Here is a 20236-nt window from a genome sequence, read left to right as displayed (position 1 = left end):
AAGTTAATAGCTCTAAAGAACTGGCCCCAGAACAAACAAGAACAGAAGCACCTACAGAAATACCAAAACTGCAGATTAAAGTATAATGAATTACTGATGACAATAAACAGAAGTGTTGGGTTATTCTCCAGTTTAAACAAAAGCAATTTTTATGAGTAATCTACAACAGCAGTTAATTCAAAAGGTCCAGAGCTAGAGACATTCTACAGCTAGCTTACTTTCTATTTGCCATGTGAACATACTACCTTTTCCAACAGACTTTGCTGAGTTCCTGACAGGAGACTAACAAATGCTTCAAGGGCACGAAGGAAGTCCTGCTTAATATTGGGAACTTGTTGAGGTTCAACCCAGCTATGGTCCACAGTCTGTAAGGCTGGGATGAATATTTCTGATATCAACTGCTCAACACTTTTTAATAAGCCATCTCGACCTATATCCATCATATGAAAATTTACTTCCTGTAAAAGAGACAAAATACAAGGGTCTTTCACCAGTAAAAACTTAGTTATATACAATTTACATATAGACTTTCAAAAGTAAAATAATCTTTGTTTTTCTAATGAATTTGCTAGAGTTTTTTTGAAATTTAACACCTTAGTATTTAGGTATTGACTAATTACTCTCTCATTACAGATTGTTTAAATTTTCTTCCTTAGCATCCTTTTTTCATATTAATGATATACATCAAGTTGCTGCCACAAGATAATATCTGTACTTCCATTCCCTACTCTTTTTGTTCTGTTTCATTTAATGCATCTGTGTCCTTTTACTCATTCCTCCATATCAAGAGCTGTCAAATTATATGCTGAGAGCAAATACCCCATGGTAAAAACGAATCTTAAACAAGATTATATACAGAGATGAGCAGTCTCTGACTTACTTGATAGATATTCTCAGTTGTGATGGGTTTAGAAAAATTAGATCTAATGAAGAAAATGCATACACCAGTTAAAGCAATTTCTTTTCCCTCTGTCACAAATATTTTAAGTTTCCTCTTCTTAGTCAAATGAGAGTTTGTTCCTATTCCTGGAAGACCAAAGTACTCTACAGATTCAAACAAAAAAACAATTAAGATCCATTGATTATTTATTCAAGCAAAATCTTTCTACACAAACAGATCAGTCATTATTTGTGCCACTCATCCCGGTCTCCTGGAGGCTCCTTACGGAACTATCCACAGAAAGTATTCAGGATTCAGAGTCCTCGTGGCACAGTAAGAAATATCCCATCTAGTTTTGCCATTCTTGTATCAAAAGACTTTTATTTCTATTCATTTACTTGTTTTTCTATTCCTTCTAAATAATGGCTCAGACTCAAGGTCCTTTATAGGCTCTATTACGCAGTTGTAGATAATGCCCTCTTGCTTGAAAAAGGAAAATTAAAGAAAAATCAGAAAATATAGTTATGTATTTTACCTTAGAGGAGCTGTTATCAACTGTACTTCCCTAAGAACATGTAAACATAAGGAAAGAAAAAAAAAAAAAAGATAGGGTGCTTCCGAAAACAAGGAGAAAGAGGCCACAGCAGATTCTTTGTGGGGTAAGCAAATAAACAAACAAACACCAATAAGGAAGGTATAAGGGGCTTCCTTGTCCTTTCTTCTTCCCCCAACACGAATATACTGCTCCCATGTTCAGGCTACTGGCAACACTTGTAAAGGGTCACTAAGAAGAAGCAGAGTCTTTGTGGGTAAAATATTTTCATATGTTTTTGGTCACAATATGTCTTTGTTACTATCTTTTCAGTGTTATCTCAGAGTAAAATTGCATGCATACACATCCCAGTGAGGCACTACAACAATAAGATGAAAAAGTAAATTGTTGATACCAGCAGTTAAAGAACAAAATCCAAAAAATGATAGACCCCTCTGCACATTTTCTTCTTTCAGGGACATGACCATCTGCCCCAGGGATCCATATTTTGGATCAGGTGGTCACCATAAGTTCCCTCCCCACCCTCCTGTTTGCATCATCTGTCCCTCTCTCCTTTTTCACCACAGCTCTGAAGAAGTCTCCTCTTCATATACCTCAGAAGTACAACAAGGGCTCTGTCACCAGCAAAACACCTGACTCTGTAGATGGTGTAATATGTAAAATATGATTTATTGCATGCTAATAAACTTGCACTATCTTTGTATTGCAGTAGTGACTTGGTTTTGCATGGTTCTTGGTAGTGAGGGGGGCACAGAAGGTGGCTTCTGTTGCTGGAAGCTTCCACCATGTCCAGCAGACCCAATCCTTGATGGACATGCTGCTGGCCAAGGCTTGGCCAATTCTCTAGAGATGCTGGTAATGCCTTTGAGATAACATATTTGAGAGGAAAATCAAAACAAACTTTTGATTTATATCTAGCCAGAGAGAAAGAGGAGGTGAGAACATGGGGTGGTGCCCATCCTGGAGTGAGTGAATGCCTGGAGGAGCCTGTGGTCCCATGGGAAACCCAGTGGAGAGAGGGGTCCCCTTGCTTCCAGGCTGGAGCATCCTGTTCTTGGGGGACTGCACCCTGTGGAAGAGTGACCCACACTTCAGCAGTTTTGGGAGGACTGTGTGCCCATGGGAGGGACTCATGTGGCAGAGGTTTTGGTAGGACTGCTGCTCATGAGATTGGAACCACACTGGATAAGTTAATGGAGAACCATCTCCTGTGGGAGGGACCCCGTGGTCTCACAGGGGAAGGACTCCTCTCCCTGAGCAGTGAAAGAAAGCTTCGGGTGATGAACTGACCAGAACCTGTCTCCCTGCACTGTCAGTGGGAAGCAGGGAGGGGTTGGGGGAAGAAAAGCTGTTTTTAAAGGCTTATTTTACTTTTCATTATCCTGCTCTGATTCAGCTCGTAATAAATTCACTTAATAAGTCGAGCCTGTTTTGCCTTTGGAGTGTTTCTTCCAGTCCTTATCTCAATTCATGAAATTTTCAACAAATTTTCTCTCCTCTGTCCAGCTGTAGCAGGGGAGGGTGAGTGAGCAGCTTTCGTGGGTGCCTAGAATCTGGCCATGGTCAAAGTGCCACGAGTTATTACAGAGACAAGACCAGGAAAAGTTGAGTTTTCCCACAATCTGTGGAGGTGAAGTAGGTAGTATAACCTGCAGTCTCTTTAGAAAATATATACTCTTACTGAAAAGGGTGCTAGAAGTTTTTGAAATTCACATGAATAGTGAATAGTGCCAGTTCAAAACACTGACAGAAATCAAACTTTTAAATGCCAGCTTAAGACTCTGAAGAAGATCTTCTTGAACTCACAGATACAGTCTCCTGCTCTGCAGAGACACAATATTTCTTGTACGCTCCCTTCATGGGATCATCTTCTGCCCTCACAAAAGTGTTGGTTGGTCCATATCAAGGTCAGAAAATCAGCTTGTGTATGAGGTGGCCATAGTAAGTGCCCTTGCCAATAGGGTGTATGTAGTGCCACAAAAATTCACTTAGTTTTACCAATTGGTAGCCACCACAACAACTGAGATTTTTGTTTTGACAGCCTGTGAACCACAGCCCTAAACAATCAATACAGATAATTACTTTACAAACTCTGCTCCACCTACAAATAAAAATGTATAGTGGAAGTTTTACTATCTGATAGTATTACACTTACAGCTGTGGGCAAAGCCAGTCTCCAGCCCACTCACTTAATCCCCACTGTCTTCTCCATCACTACTTTTTTTTTTTTTTTAATTTTTTTTTTACTTTTTTTCTTCCTGTGTTTGATGTTCCACTTTTGCTTACAGTGCACACCTTGCTGTGAATTCATTTGGGTTACGCTTGTGTGTTTTTTTCCTACTGCTTTCCATATTGCTTACATTTAGCACCACACCCCAAAAGGTTACCAAAATCATACCATACTGTAGTGTGATCTGATTGGTTTGCAGGTGGGCATGGGCAACTCTCATTAGATTCCTAGGTTTTTGACCCTTGCCTCACACTCTCTTTATCATACTTTCACCACTTCATCTCAGGCATGTTAAAACTTGCTCATCAGATTCCTAAATTAGTGGTTGGGTTTGTGTTTTCATTTAATGTATTTCTATGTGCATTGAAACTTTTTGTATTAAACTTGCTTATATCATATTAAATAGTCTTTTCATCCCTTTCAGATATATATACAGTTACACTGAAGAAAACACATACATACATATGTACTGAAAATGCACGAAATATAAATCCACATTTGTACATTCATCTAGGTATATGTTTACCTATGTATAAACACATTTATACAGCTATATATACATATGTTTACAGGGCTGTTCATGTACATCCAGGGCAACCAAGTAGGGTGAACTCCCACCAACCAGTCACAGGCTCTGAGAGGTCACAGAGTATCTGGCTAGTCCCAACAGCAGTAGCAGCAGAGGCTTGGGGAGGGAAGCCATGGGCAAAAGGAGGATGTCCTTGTCACAGGGGTCTTCAGCTACCTCCAGGGTAAGGGAGAAGGAGGTTTGCCCCTGATGTGTGGAACAGGGGGGCACTCGATAAAGGAGTATGTGCAGAAGGGACTTATGGGGTAACACCCCTTCTACTCATAATGTGGGCCTCATGAAGGCCTTTGTCATGTAACAGCCTAGATAACCACCATCTAACCACCTAGATAGATGGTCATGCCCCAAGAAATGTGGATGGCTTCTAGGGCTATCAGGTGGTGTGATTGAAGGGGAGGAGCAAGGACATCTGTCACTGCTACCTTGTGTGAACTTCACTTTTTAATTATCAAAAACTAATTCCCAAAGGCAAGAGATGCTGAGTTCACAAGGAAGTACTTTGCGGCTTCATAGTAGCAATATGTAGAAGTGCACTAATAATAATAATAATAATAAGCTTCATTAATTTCATCAATCCTCATTTCATGAGCAAGGATCAATGCCTTGGTATGACCAAACCTGACTTGCTTTAAGTCCCGGTTTATAAGAACTTGACTATTTTCTTTTTCCTTGCACATTTTCTCAGCACAACTATAACATGTTGCAGGAAAATATAAGTTGCTTTACCTGTATCCATTACCTCCACGTCTTGATAGTAGAACATCAGATGACGAAGACCTCCAGGAGCGAGGAATCTGTTAATGCGTTCTATCTGTTTGAAATCATGTTGAGATCATAATATGTCCATGATTTGATTCATATCACAGCAACAGAGGAAGCCTTTGCTTATATACTTATTTATAAGCATCAGGACAATTTCACAGTTCTTCATCAATTCAAGGCTGCCATCAAGCATCACTGAAGCGTGTATTGGTAGTGCAGTCCAAAAATCTCAGGTATAGGCCATACAGGCTGAGGAAGAAACTGAGTTGCCTTATGCTAATATGCTGTTCCATCTCTAAGCACTTGAAAGCCTGGCCACATCCATTATTTTTCTAGATCTGTGTCACTCTTCTATGTAGTCCCTAACTACATAGCTATCTTTAGCAGAAAAGGCTCCTTCAAGTTCATCTTCAGAAACATTAGGTGGTACCATTTGTGCTTTCTAGTGCAGAAAAAAGGTTAAAAGATCACCAGAAGCCTGAAGAAAGCCACAATTATCCCTCTTCCATTAATAACAAGCCTCAGTTACACCAAGATAATGAATTGCTATTCCAGAAAATCTTGGCTGAGCCCTCCAAGATAAGGTCAAAACAACTATTACACTTTTCTCTGTTCCAGTATAGAAACTGCCAACATTTTCCTGATCTGACATCTATTCTCAGGCAGTATAGTTCACTAGAAAACCCATTTAGAGATAGAATGCACAAAGGCTGAAACAAATTCTGCTTTTTAATGTGCATGACAGTGTTCTGCACTGTACATTTGCTATCTCATGAAGTCACAGAAATGTTGGAAGGGACCTCTGGGAGGTCTTGAAACCAGCTTCCTGTGTCACCAACAGCAGGTCAGATCATCTTGAGCTTTTCCTAGGCTGTCTCACAAACCCCAAGGACAGAAGTGCCACCACTGACTTGAAGTAACCTATTCCCATGCTGCATTACCCTCCTGGTGAAGAAGGGTCTCTTGGTGGCCATTTTGCAAGATGTGGTTTTATCTTTGGAGTTATCATCTACACCCACTGAGAATAGCTCAGCTCTGTCATCTTTGCAACCACTCTTCAAGCAGCTGCAGGCTACTATTTGACTGCCACTCAACCTCTTCTTCTCCCTCCTCTCATACTTCATGTGCCCTGTGTCCTTCTCTTTCTTACTGGTCTTCCACTGGACTTTCTTCAGTTTCTCAACAATATTATTCCCTGAAATGGGAATGCATAAATTGAAGGCATGCAGATGGAAAGGGAATACAAGAGTAAACAAACCATAAAAACCCAAATGTGGCCATGTTTACTTTAGTGTCAGGAAGTAAAAGATCTACTTCTGTCTACCTAGGTTTTTTTAAAAAGTGATATTTTTCAATGTCTCAATACATGAATTTGTATTAGCCCTCATGTAGTCATAGTCAGATCACATAAGCCATTCTATTTTGTCAAGTAGTTTCTAAGTATTTTAATTTGCTAAACTAGATTGCAATGTAGTCTCACAAATGTTGCTGGCAGCCTGACAGAAACAACAACATTCAACCTGCTGTGGACAGGACTCTTGAACCTCTGTGTGCTACGTACTCAAGGACTGGAAGACTTCGCACTGTAGTTTCACTATGAAATACAGTCACAGGTTTTAGCATATTATTTATAACCACTGGAAAAGAAAAATTCTAATCAATTTAAAAATCAATATCATTACAATAGGTCCTGGAGTTAAGAACACTTTTGTTCAAATTAATTTAAAATGCTGAAAAATATTTTTCGAGGAGAAGACTTGAGTAATCTCAGGGGTGAAGCTTGAAAACTATCTCACCAAGAATTTAATGGTAATATTAGTTCCAAAGTATGCTATGAGCTTCACTTTCAAATTCATCAGATTACCTGGTTACCATCAAGAATAGCATCTTCTACTTCTGCTTTGTCCAAATTCACACAAGAGGCAACAATATCCAGTAAGTAATCATGCCTGCCGTCCAGATGAGCACGTTTAGCCTCCCTCTCTTCCTTGAGCTTTTGCTGTTATAAAATACAAAGCGGACAATGAAAAATTCACAATCTAATTTGAAGACAAAAATAAAGAAAGCTTTAAAATTTATTTTTAAAAGTAAAGGCTATTACATTCTTCCACACTTGTCATTTATGTTTTTATGGTGCTCAAATAAAAATTTTAGAAGCAGACTTCATTATAATTTTACAGTTTGTTTCTGGTGTTCTATTTTCAGATTTATCACAACATTTCTATCATAAATAACATTGTACAGAAAGCTAATTTGTTGACAGGCTTTGTGGGGGAAAAAAAAAAAGTATTTTATATGTACAGCTCCATTATTCTGCAAGTTACCTTCAGCACCCTAAGTCCTTCATCTCAGCTTTTCATTCTAATCACGTATGACCATCAAGTCAAGACAGGATTCTGACTGATCTTTGTTATTCATGGAAGATATTGTAAGCGTTCTCTAATAAAGACAGATGCTGCTGGAGGAAGCTAGGGGTTTATGCATTATCTCTTTAATATAATGAGAAGTAAAACAAACCACAAGCCTCAAGGTACACAAGTGTTTACAAATGTGCTTAACTATAGCTGTTATACCATTCTTCAAGCAGTAAGCCTACTCCTCTAATTAAATTGAAATCCCATATGTAACACACCTCATTACATTACAGACAAAATAGCCTTCTGGAATAGTTATTGGTATTATTGTACTTGTGGGTTACAAGATTCAATATAGTCTCATTTTCAAAAGAAATTTAGAATTATGTTTCATTGGTGGTAAATTCAATTCTTATTTCCTCAGTGCGTAGGAGAAAACTAGTAACTTTATAAAGTATGCATAAGTGATTTATCCACAAGTTTTTGCAGAGCCAAAAGGACCTGCATAATATAGTTTATACCCTTATGTAAATATCTTTCCTACTTTCTGAAGGAATTTTCAAATGCCTGGTAAACTTGTAGCTACTACCATGCCTTCATAAATGCTGAATGCATTTGAAATATTTTCCCATATGAAAGACAAACATACAAATCCTATTCTTTACACAGGTATGTCTGAAGAACACAGTACCAGATTAATTCATACATGTACTTTATGCTATTTTACCTCTCTTATACCCTAACATGGTCTCCAGTTTCCTGAAAGTGAAATATCATTACAGTATTGTTTTTTCCCATGTTTTTAAACATGAGTAGAAATTTTCCTTTTTGTTAGACATGTAAAAAGCAAATATTTTGTCTGAATCAGCTTCATTCATGCAAGAGGATAACAAAAATAATCTTCAAAACTACTGTTCCAGTAACTTGAACACATCTATGTTCATCATATGGTATGATAGGGCATATTTAACAAAAAAAATTTTAAAAAAAAAAAAATGCAACCAATACTCTACCAATTAGTTTCTATTTAATACAGAAAGAAGCCTTTTCTTTTACCTAAACTACAGAGAGACTACTTTAGTACTCTGCTTCTGTTTCCAACATAAAGCTCCAGATACATTGTTATACAAGACTACATCTTACACTGGTTTTTAAGTCACCAGCTCCACCTATACAGATGCTCTTGACATGTTCATAGTCTCCATTTCTTCTACAAGTTGCTATTTATGTAGACTGAAATCATGAACACCTTCTTCTCAAACTGAGAAATCATGCCCTGATGTTTGTTTCTGGGTTTTAAAACATTTTATTAATTGCTGTGTCTCAAGCCCTATAACAAATACAAGCTGTTGTGCATGGCTGTTCATACAGCACTGGGCAATATTTGATGTCTAAGTCCAGTACCAAGAATATTCATTAAGATATCACAAAACTTTAAAACTCATTAAATTACTTAATGCACCACCCCTAGAGAAACAGGAAACTATTAACTAAATGATAAAGTGTGGGAACTGAATTAGCTGGGATGGATAATACCTTTGACCAGGAGAGATGGAGGGAATAAACCTGAAGCCTTGGGAGGCGGGGTGCTTGGGGGATGCTGATGGAGTCATTCCATGACAGGTCATGTCCCTGGTCTGTGTTTGTGATTGGACCCCTGCCCTCAGATACCCCTTTACACTGTGAAGTTTGCCACGCCCCCGGGTCTTTGGAAGCAGCCCCTTGGACCATGTGGTCCCAGTGAACATTAAAATCTATCTTTGGGTACCCCATTGTACCCATCCTGATCTGTTCTGCCATGCTCGACCCAGCTGAGCTGAGAAACAGAGGTCTCAGAACCCCACAGCAACAGTAAAGCTATAGTTTGATGAAGATTAAGACTTCGGCACGTCATCACTGGAAGACATTTGCATTGATATGTTGGATGCTTCCATTACTAATGCAAGTTCCACACATTTTTTCCTGATATTTGCTGCAATGCAGTTCAAGAACACTCAATATAATTCAAGCTATCATGCTTGTATATTTTGATGAGTTGTCATTTCTAAAAACTTCCTCCCCAAATGAAGTTGGGGACGAAATGAGTTGCTCAATCACAAACTCACACATTAATTGTTGCAGTCATTAGAAAATACTTCTGCCTCACTTTTAGGATTAGGTTGTACCCAGAAAAATAAAGGACACCTAACTTCAGTGCTTTCAATAGCAAGTCACTAATTTATGTATTTAGGAACTCTTAGGGGCTACACTGAAAACTGTCTTCCAGTCTAGCTTTGGAGTTTCCATTTGAAAACTACTAAAATAATGAATTTTTAAGACAGTCTTTACTTAGAATTAGGAATATCACAGAATTAATCACAAGAAAATGCTGAGGTTCCTACCTCTCATTCTTCCCTTTCCCCTTTAGCTACCCTCACATCCCACTTCAAATCAGCATTGTGGTCATGGCCTAAGAGTTTTTGTACTTTTATATTCTGCAGTCTTTACTACAGAAGTACATAGGCCTAAACAGAATCTCTACAAAAAATTTAGCTAAGAATAGGCAGCTCTGTGTAATTCAGAATTTCATAGAACACTGAAATACTAAGATTTGAAGATGGAAGGATTCTGAAACACACACACTATCGTTTATGCAGGTAAGACAGAAATTGCTGTTACATGCAGTAACACCCACATGCAAATCCTGAAATGTATCAGCAGCAACTCTGATCAAGGTCAGACATCAAAGCCTCTTCCTAATGTCCCATGATGTAGGAGGATGCAGTATTTATAAGAGATGAACAGTCTCACTTAGATATCTGGAAGGGTTTTTCAAGTTTTTTATGGTACTGCTTCAGCTCAGTTTTTCATGTAAAGAACAGCCCTGGTAACATGGCCGAGTTTAGTTTTGGGTTTCTTTTACCACTCTTGGTTATGAAGGTAAGAAAGGTCCTATGACACAGATGACCACAACAGATGAAGGTCCAAAGCTAAACTACTTAACTGAAAGGTCCTTTTCTGTTAATTAGTCAAGTTATAACTCATAGCTTGCTTTATGTTACATAAAACCTTAAAATTTCTAATACCTAAATACCAACAATTTGGTACAGGAAACTAATTTCAGTAGGCATCTTCTCCTGAAGCAAGAAAAGGGAGAGATTCCTAAACCTATTTTTCATATACCTAAACCCATAAACATCTCACCATCAGTCTGAAGAAATAACTGGAGATTAAATTAAAAATTTTTAAAAGCTTCCTAGCTGCTACAAAAGTATATGTATTTAAGCAGCAGGTACTAAAAGAGCACAAGTCAGAGACTCCTGGAGTTCTTTTTTTGAAACGACAGGCTCAGAAACCAGCTATGGACTATTGCCGCTTCTCCATTACAGACTGTAGCTTCTGATACAGACACCCTGAACAGAGTTAGCAAGAGTGTTGTTTAGTATGCAAGTCATATGTACACAAGATAAAACTTGTTCTGAACACTTTATCCAGCAAATGACGCATTTTTTTTGTCAGAACATTGTGCATCACTGAATTTAAACATGCTGAAATCAAAGTCTTATGGATGAGAAAGACTTTACAGAGAAGTTCAATAGTGAAAGAGTCAAAAAGTAAGAATGTTTTCTTGTTAATTTACTGTCTTATCCAAAATTATTTAACCAGCATGGAATTCCTTTGTCTCTCCTTTAGCTTGCTAAGATGTTTCATATTACATAAGCCTTGCTCATGAATTTCGCTTCAAAAGCAAACTGCAAACCATTTTACACATTTTCAAGCACACTGAGTTTTCAAGTTTCAATGTTTTTACTTCCTCATTCCAAAAAAATACAAACCCTAAAGAATTAGGGCAGTTCCCTTAGCTAACTCTTAAATCTTAAAAATTCGAGCTCTGCACATGTGTTATCACATTGCATTAACTCAAGAACAGTTTGCTTAAATAACCAGCTTTTAAAATTAGCCTAAGTATCTTAATGACTTCTATATTCTATTATAGTTTCTCAATGCTAAGTATTGCCTTCAAAATTCTATTCCCATTCTAGAAGTATGGGGAAAGTAAAGCTACATTTCTATTTTCCTTCATGGCAGAGTCAACCCCTGTTTTGTTGCCACACCTAACATCAAACTCTTTAGTGTACTAATACAGCATTTGTGAAATTATACCATTACCAGACCATTGTAACAATCTGGGCAAGACACAAGTACCACTAGCCAAATGCATAAACACCTCCCAGTGCAAATTTGCCTTTCAAAGCAAATTGTGCAACTAACATCATTCACTTACACCTATTTTAAAACTTACATTTTTTTCTATGCTCTCTCCACCAATACACACTTTTTTATTCAAATAATATATTTATTCATCTAAACCTAGTTCAAAATTCAGTTTTCCTTACCTTAATCACTCTGCCAATGCTCTGTTTCCAAAGTTCCTTTCTTCCAGCTCTAAACATTGTACTATTCAATATAAGGATCAAGCACTGTTTTTCAGGAACAAGCCCTAACCCATGAGGAAAGCTTCTACATTCATCATTTTGTACTCCCCACCAGCCTCTTGTTTGCACTTGTTTCGCTCCTTTCAGTAGGAATGCCAAAATAACTCTGGAAAATAGAGTAAGGACCTAAAAAAAACCAGCACCTATTAACCTTATCTCTGTATTTAAAATTCAGTTCTAGTGTGCATACAAATTGCTGGAAAATTAAATTGCACTATCACAGAAACAGGAGGTCTCTGGTCACCAGAATTTACTGCCTATAGATTAGGCCTTGAAAGCTACTGCTACCAACAACGGGTTGTTGTGGTGATACTGTTTACATACAAACACGGCTGGATACAATTCATCCTGCTCAAGGGCACCATAACTATTTGCAGAAGTCAATTTTCCAAGTGCTTCTCTGATTTGTGTTTAGCCTTCTGAAGCAATCCTTGTGTCAACAGGTATCTTTGTTTCCTTGTCACAGGTGACTGTTTAAATATACAGCAACAGTCAAGCAACTTTCAAATATCTTTTACCTACAGACTTGTAAATTACTGAGTTTTCTATTCATGTTTTTTATACAAGTATGTTCAGTCACACTTATTTTTCAGTTGTACAATGGTTGCTTAATACAGAAATTTTTTCCAGCAAGAAATGTTAGGTTTTTTTCTTCCTAAAAGAGCCTTAATTTTTTTTCCACTTCAGTGACTGCATATAATCCAATATCCTCTGGAAAATGCCAAGAAAAACAATCTAATTATCCAGTATTAGTAACAAGAAAACAGACATTTTACAGCTATTTCTGGCTTAAAATGTCCCTAAATATTTCTGCTTCCACTCATATCAATGTGAGTAATGTCTAAAAGCACTTGACAACCTTAGCATTGACAAAAATCATATGAATAAAAACCATTTTCCCTGCATTATCTTCATTTTCTACCACCTACTGTAGTCAAATCTAGTTGTGCATATATATTTGAAAGAGAAAGACTGAAAAATTGCACTTAGGGTAAAAGTAAACGTCCGTAGATTTCTCTGAGCCCTTTACAGAGTTATCATTTAAAATTAAACATGCTATTAAATATTACTTACAAAGTTAATTCCTGTGGATATATTCAAACCACTGAGGAATTAATTATTTACATTCTGGTGGAAGGAGTTCAGAGGAGAGGCACTAAGTTGATCACAGGACTGGAGCTGCTCTCTTGTGAAGACAGGGTGGGAGGGTCAGAGGTGTTCTGCCTGGACAAGAGCAGGCACTGGGGAGACCATTTCCTAAAGGGGGCCTGAAAGAAGGCTGGAGGGAGTTTTCACAAGGGCATAGTAGTGATAGGACAAGGGGGAATGGCCTTAAGCTGGAGGACAGCCAGCTCTTCACTGTGAGGCTGGTGAGGCACTGGCACAGGTTGACCAGGGAAGCTGTGGATACCCCAGTCCCAGATGTGTTCAAGGCTAGCTGGATGTGGTTCTGAACAATTTGGTCTAGTGGAAAGTGTCCCTGCCCATGGCAGAGGGGTTGCAACCAGTTGATCTTTGAGGTTCCTGCCAACCAAAACCATTCTATGATTCTATACTTCTTTGTGTGGTGTATGATTTCTAAAGTAAAAGTTCAGCCCAAAAGGCTTAACTTTGCCATGCAAAAATAAATTAAAAATATAAAAAAAAAGGAGAAAAAAACCCTTTATTTAAATCTCCTGAAAAAAACAGCTAGAAATCATGTATCTTTTTTTCCTAAAATACTATGAAGTCATAGAAAATAACTTATAGAATCACAAAATTATGAAAATTTTTTAAAATCTCCAAAAGTCATCTAAACCAGTCTTTTGGTCAGAGCAGGTCCAATTAGAGTGGGCTGTTGAGAGATGTTTGCAGATTGAATATCTCTTGGGATGGAAATTCTGCAACCTCTGGGGCTATATAACTATGCCAAACATAACTTGACCATCCAGCATAAAGACTGCTCCCATCTAGCTGAAATTGGCCACGTTCCAGTTTGTGTATGTTGGCTCTTATTACCACACATCTTAATGAAGCATTAATGAGTTCAGCTCTGTCCTCTCTCTACCCTCTCATTAGACAATTATAGGCTGCAATAAGATCTTCCCTTAGCATTTTCTTCCTGCGGCAAAACTAGCAAAGTTCTCTCAGTACCCACCACCACTGCTTCCTGTTTGTCTACAGAGCCATCCATCTCACCACAGACAGGAAACAGGCTGATCATGAAGAATCTGACACTGGCAAACCTCTGATAGCCGCGCTCAGTCAGCTTCTTGGTGCTCCATGTGCCATGAAATGATTTCCAGAACAGTTTTCCTCACAACATTACCAGGTGCTGCTGATAGGTGTGTCATTCCCAGGATCCTCCCTTTTCTCTTCATTGAAGAGAACACAGTCTTAAGCTGCACCGGGGAGGTTTAGGTTGGCCATCAGGAAGAAGTTCTTCACAGCAAGGGTGACTAGACATTGGAATGGGCTGCCCATGGAGGTGATGGAGTCACTGTCCCTGGAGGGACAGACATAAGAAGGACTGGGCATGACAGTGTCATGGTCTAGTCAACACAGTGGTGTTCAGTCATAGGTTGGACTTGATGATCTCAAAGGTCTTTTCCAACACAATTGATTCTGTGACAGGTGTAATATTTGTCTTTTTCCAGTTATGAGGAACTTCCCCAGATCATCATGGCCTTTTGAAGAGAGATGGGCCTCAAAATTACATTGGTTTCCATTCTCAGGACCCTCAGGCGTATCTTATCTGCTCCCATGGACTTCTGTGCAACCAATTCGCTTAAGTGCTCCCTAACACTATCTTTGGATACCACAGGTAATCCCACATTTTTGTTCACTATGAAAGGAGGCTTGAAGATCTAAAAGGGCCTGAGGGCAAAGCCAGCTCATGAAAACTGATTTTAAAAGTCACTGAAAACATCAGCCTTCCCATGTTCTTTGCTCTTAGTCTCCTGTTCCCTTGAGCAGTGGACCTACATTTTCTTGTGCTGTCAGTGTACTTAAAAACAATAGTGTCACTTCCCTTTTCCCTCCTCACAAGTCTGAACTCCAGCTGAGCTTCTTAACTCTATCTCTGAACCCAGGCATTGTGTCTATATCCTTCCTGGGTGGCCCACCCCTGATTCTACCTCATCCCAAACTTCTACGAAGGCTTGCATCTTTGAATCAATACCCTCTGTGACCATCCATGCTGGCCTCCTACAAGGCCTCCTCTCCCTTCTGCACACTGAATGGCCTGTGTGTGCCAATGATGTTATACTAGCAGGTTACAAGTTTTCTTCAGCCCTGCTTCCCACTAGGGAAGTCCTTCATGAGTTCCTGCCAAGAGGATTCCCTGAATAAAAAATCTGATGTTCTAAAGTCTAAGGTCCTTTCAGGGTTTTAAGTTCCACCAACTCATGATCTCTGCAGTTAAATCTTTTCTCAACTTTCCTATCTTCAACTAGTTTGATTATTTGCAAATGGCAAGCCTAACCGAGCATCTCTGTTGGCTCATTTATCATTTGCAAAAAGAGAAAGTCTTCAAACTCCAGAAATCTCAGTAACTCTCAGAAATTTAAGTAAATTGGAATGTGACATTTTTAGAATTAAAATGACTGACAATCATGGCAAGGATTAATCTAACCCATAAAGGGAACCCACATATGTGTTGATATCAAAAAAATCACAAATCATTACCTTACACAGGAACTCTCCTTGCAGCTGTAACATAGCCTCAGAACCCTTGAGGCAGGCTGCATTTACAGTACTAGATTATACACTGATATTGGTTAGAGTCATTCAAAGGTAGTTGATGTTTATGGAATTCAACTTCCTGTGATCTTCCATCTCATTAAGTTATAAAAAAATAATGAAGTGGCTGAAACACTGCTTAACTGCCATCATCAGGTCACTGCTGTCCCCAGGTCAAAAGTCAGACTTCCAGCAGAGCCAATTTAGCATAACATTAATGCAACCAACCCAGAAGGCCGAGAAGCAATCTTTTGGTCAATTATTATGCGTCAGACTCTTACAACCTCTACCTTTTCTTTGGTTTATAAGCCACAAAAGCAAATAATGCTCAATAAACATTTATGGATGCTAAATGCAAAAAGTAAGCAGGGAACAGAGCCTGTGTGAAACTAAGTCACACAGGCTTCTCACTCTGGCCTGTGAAAGCATAAGGAAGAATCCAAAAGAATCCAAACAGTCTTTGATGAAGGACAACAATCTTAGCAGGTGTTTAGGAAAAGTCAAGGGGTGGTATTCCACTTGACCCATGATGGTGATGTGTTGCTTTAATGGCCAATGAGAGTTTCACCTCTCAGACCTTCTCAAACATGTGTATAAAAGAAGATCAAGAACAATAAACTTTGCTCTCTTGGACAATGCAGCCAAGGGAGTTAGTGTCGTGCTTATCGCCTTTCTTAATATAGTGCAACAAACATTAATGAACAATAAACCCTTATATATAGGTAAGCTGATTTTAGCTTAAACTACTATTAAATACTGCTCTAGGAATTTGTTTTACATCCACTAGGACATTAGATTAGATAGGGTATAATGGCTTGTGAACAGGTCAAATAATCCAGGATTTTTTTCAGATTTTTGGTCAGAGCTATTCTTGCTGAAGCAGAGCTTAAAGGACTCCTTGTTCTACCCCAGTACCAGATTTGACTTCTATAAACATTTTTATAATTTGGGGGAAAAAAGTTTTCTTTCAGATTTTAACCAACTTTTAAAAAGCTTCCTCTTTTATCTTTATTTTATTGGTGATCCATCATCAGATCTGTAATTTGAAGAATACATTTCCTCCCCAGATGCTCCAGGAGTGCAAGATCCATGGTGAAGTTTGATTATTTTTAATAATTTAATCTTTACATTACTGAGGAGGTGTAATCTGGTATTATAACTGAGAATTCTAAGAATTATTTTAGTTTGCCATATGTCTCTGGCTAGCTTTGGCTCTGCTCAGCACTCAGCATAACATTAATTTTGGTAATTAATTATGGTAAATTTACCTTGTAAATTACTGCTGTGCAGATGAGTAAAACCATGAAGCACACAATCAACTCTGTCAGAGAAATATTTTTCAAACTAAAATATTGAGTTGTAATACTGTTTTAGGAATTATGAGAGTTTATTTCACAATGTCAAAAGACTTTGTAATTTTCCAGTATCGAAATTATTAAATGGAGTAACATCAGGCTGGAGAGCAGTCACTAGTGGGGTTCTGCAGGGCTCCATCCCCATAATGTGATGGGAAGAGGAACAGCAAACACTGCTCCCTTCTCTGTGGTGACAGCCGACAAGACCCAAGGGAATGGCCTGAGGCTGAGTAAGAGAAATATTAGGTTGGATATCAGGAGAAGGTTTTTCACCCAGAGGGTGACTAAACACTGCAACAGGCACCCCAGGGCAGTGGTCACAGCACCAGCCTAACAGAGCTCAAGAAGTGTTTGGACAACATTCTCAGGCACATGGTGTGACTCCTGAGATGTTCTCAGTAGGGCCAGGAGGTGGATTCAATTATCCTGACGGGTCCCTTCCAACTCAGTATATTCTATGATTCTATGATTTTTTTTGGTAGTGTTACATTGCACAGTTTAGGCAACAAGGGTTCTTTTACAGTGGGCAATTAGGAGTAGTAGATAGTAGTTAGCTACCATCTAGTGGTTAAAAGCTGGAAGTGTACATAACTTTCACATTTTTTCACAAAATAGTCTATATAAAATTTGGTAATTGAAATATTTTTTACAGACATGATCACTTACAAATCACAGATGAAAATCTACACTGAATATAACTGGAGGAACTTAAAGAAAAGGATATTCTACTCTGCTGCATCCTCTTGATACAGCTACAATGCAAATAACCAGAGCTAAATGTAGACACTATCTCAAGCTGCTTTCAAAGCCAAATAACACTGAGGTTTTAGTCTCTTGAAGGCAAGGATTTTTAATTGATTTTCTGAGAAAAATTAAAACTTCAACATATTTAATGATTTCCTGCAGCAATAGGTACATGGATCACTTTTCATTCCAAAAAATGCTTTTTGTCTCGAAATATCCAAAGCTACAATTTGTCAGCCACGTAGTATCTTCAGCTCAAAGATATTAAAACACAAAAAAAAAAAAAAAAAAGAGAGAGAAAAAAAAGCTATCATAGCTAAAAATTACACTTCTTACTCGCTTGATGAGGTAACAGATATGACTAAGACTTTAACCTTTAATGTTGCTTTAACCTTTTATGTTGCTATTCAACAAGGATTTTATGCAAAATTCAGTACTGCTTGAAGAACTAACCTACCATGTAGGAAGTCCTAGTGTAATTCCCTGTTCTGCTTTAGGCAAAACATTTGTTCTCCAGGCTATGCTTGCCTATTTGATCCACTGCTAATAAAATAAAATTTAAAGATAAAACAATTAATACAGTTGACAGATAAATAATTAACCTTCTGTTTATCAGGACAAACAGGATGCCTGAGTCTTATCAAATGAAAAGATATTATTGTGAGGACAGAAAATTGCCATTCAGGTAATGATTAAAGTGATAGATTTTTCATTTTAAGGAACTACAAAACCTCACACCTTCTCTGCCCTTTCCTATTGTGAATTATGTGGACATTGTGCCCATCAACTTAGCCAGCACAAGGACCAAAGGCAAAAATACCCTACCTCAAGATCTTCAATCATCCCTGGCACTGCTCAAATATTCTAATATCCCTAGCAATGCAGACTAAAGAGAATGATTCTCAGAGAATAAATAAGAATAAATAAGAGAATAAATTCTCAGTATGCAACTGAAGACCAGGAAAGAAACAAGGTCCAGATTCATTGGAAGATGAGAGCACTCCTGAAATTACAGGAATGAAAGAAGCAGCAACTCAGGTAAACTTTGGAAAGTTAGGTAAGTTTCTGAATAAAAGCTACAAATGTACAAATACAATTTACAAAATAATTAAATATTGGGGGGGGGGGGGGGTTTAAACCTATCCTAAAGACATGTAATCAGGCCCTAAAGATAATTTGTTCTCAAAATAGATATTGACTTGTGTGAAGCGCAGGGAGCTAATGACATGATAAAGCAGGGGGTTCCACCTGTCAAACTGCAAGCCATAGCAAAAGGCTGGACAGTAAAAGGTTGTTCTTTTGAACAAGGTGGGAGAAAACTGAAAACTAAAATAAGTACATAACTGCTTTTACCTAAGCAGGAAAAGTCCAAGGAACAAAGTTGGGGAATCTGGGATACTATCTGCAAACTAAGAAATGTCTGTAACAACAGCACTAGAAACTAACAGAACAGCATAAGGAGGGTATCCATCGGTACCTTGTGCCAATTTATCACATAGGAAATGTGGAAAAGTGCACACTGGTTTAAAAGAGTTTAAACAAGTTAGTGAGTCAACCAGAGCCCAAGAGCAAAAAGTTTCAGTCACAAAGAAGATAGACACAGCATATGCTATTACTGTCTGCCTAATTAGCCTGTAAATACTGACTGTGACATGCTGACAGTGACAAGGGGGGGCTCCATGACAGGGGACAGAATCAGCAAGTAACCTAGCTGTATTCATATACACCTGGGAAATACCATTTCAGATTGCAATGCTGATACTAATTTTTTTAGTCACCGATAATAAAAAGTTCATAATTCAAAAATACATGAGGTCTCAGTACCTAAAAAGGTACAAAATCAGGTTCAAAATATAAGTGTTCAAATAAAATACAAAATTTAACAACCTCACAGCTGTAGAGGACCAGAGAACCTGACTGGTGATGGGATGGGTTGTGGTGATGCATCCCCACACTCCAACCAGGCCACGCAACAACCTGAGTGATGCTCATTGATGGTATTAACATATCATGAGAAAGAGAAAAAATAAGACTTTACTGTAGAGGGAAGGTGAGTTCCTTCCCTAAGAAGGAACCATAACACAGTTCAACATAAGTGCAGGAATGAGTGGCAAGATGTGGACCTGAATTATAACATGGAATTAAGACACCAGTGACCCCTGAAGCCTTCCAATGTCTTTCCAGAAAGGCCTGCACATGATAATTAATTTACACAGAAAGAGAGAAATCTGTCCATAAAAAGGTACTTTCCCAAGCCTGAACAGTGCTCCCCAGAACCCTGGATGTCTCAATGGCTGGACTGACGCAACTAGATCAATGCTTATCTGTTGGATCAATGCTGGAACCAGAAGTGATGCTCATTTTCTCTCTTTTTCACTGTTCCTGTATTTCTTTAATTCATCTCTCACTCATTAATTTCTCCTGGTTTTCCTCTTTCTTTTCCTTTACTTCCTCTTTTTTTTTTTAATTAATCTCTCCCTCTTTCACTTCTTTCTTCCCTTCCACCTTACTCTTTTATCCAAATCCCTTTTGGGTGTTTATATACTAGGTCAGAGACTTACACACCAATTTCCA

General features: G+C 38.2%; 1 protein-coding gene across 1 annotated transcript in view; it reads right to left on the bottom strand.

Moving 5' to 3' along the window:
• Positions 1-11801, bottom strand: part of DNAH5 (dynein axonemal heavy chain 5) — a 119374-nt gene extending 107573 nt beyond the window's left edge. The window contains 6 exon segments of the mRNA XM_058831887.1: positions 246-458; positions 881-992; positions 2820-2868; positions 4979-5063; positions 6879-7013; positions 11745-11801. Of these exon segments, the coding sequence (XP_058687870.1) occupies positions 246-458; positions 881-992; positions 2820-2868; positions 4979-5063; positions 6879-7013; positions 11745-11801 (651 nt within the window).
• Between the last annotated feature and the right edge of the window lie 8435 nt (positions 11802-20236).

Source organism: Poecile atricapillus, chromosome 2 (genome assembly GCF_030490865.1).
Source record: "Poecile atricapillus isolate bPoeAtr1 chromosome 2, bPoeAtr1.hap1, whole genome shotgun sequence".
NCBI lineage: Eukaryota > Metazoa > Chordata > Aves > Passeriformes > Paridae > Poecile > Poecile atricapillus.
The sequence above is the reverse complement of the archived record's forward strand: the minus strand, read 5'-3'. Positions and strand labels throughout refer to the sequence as shown.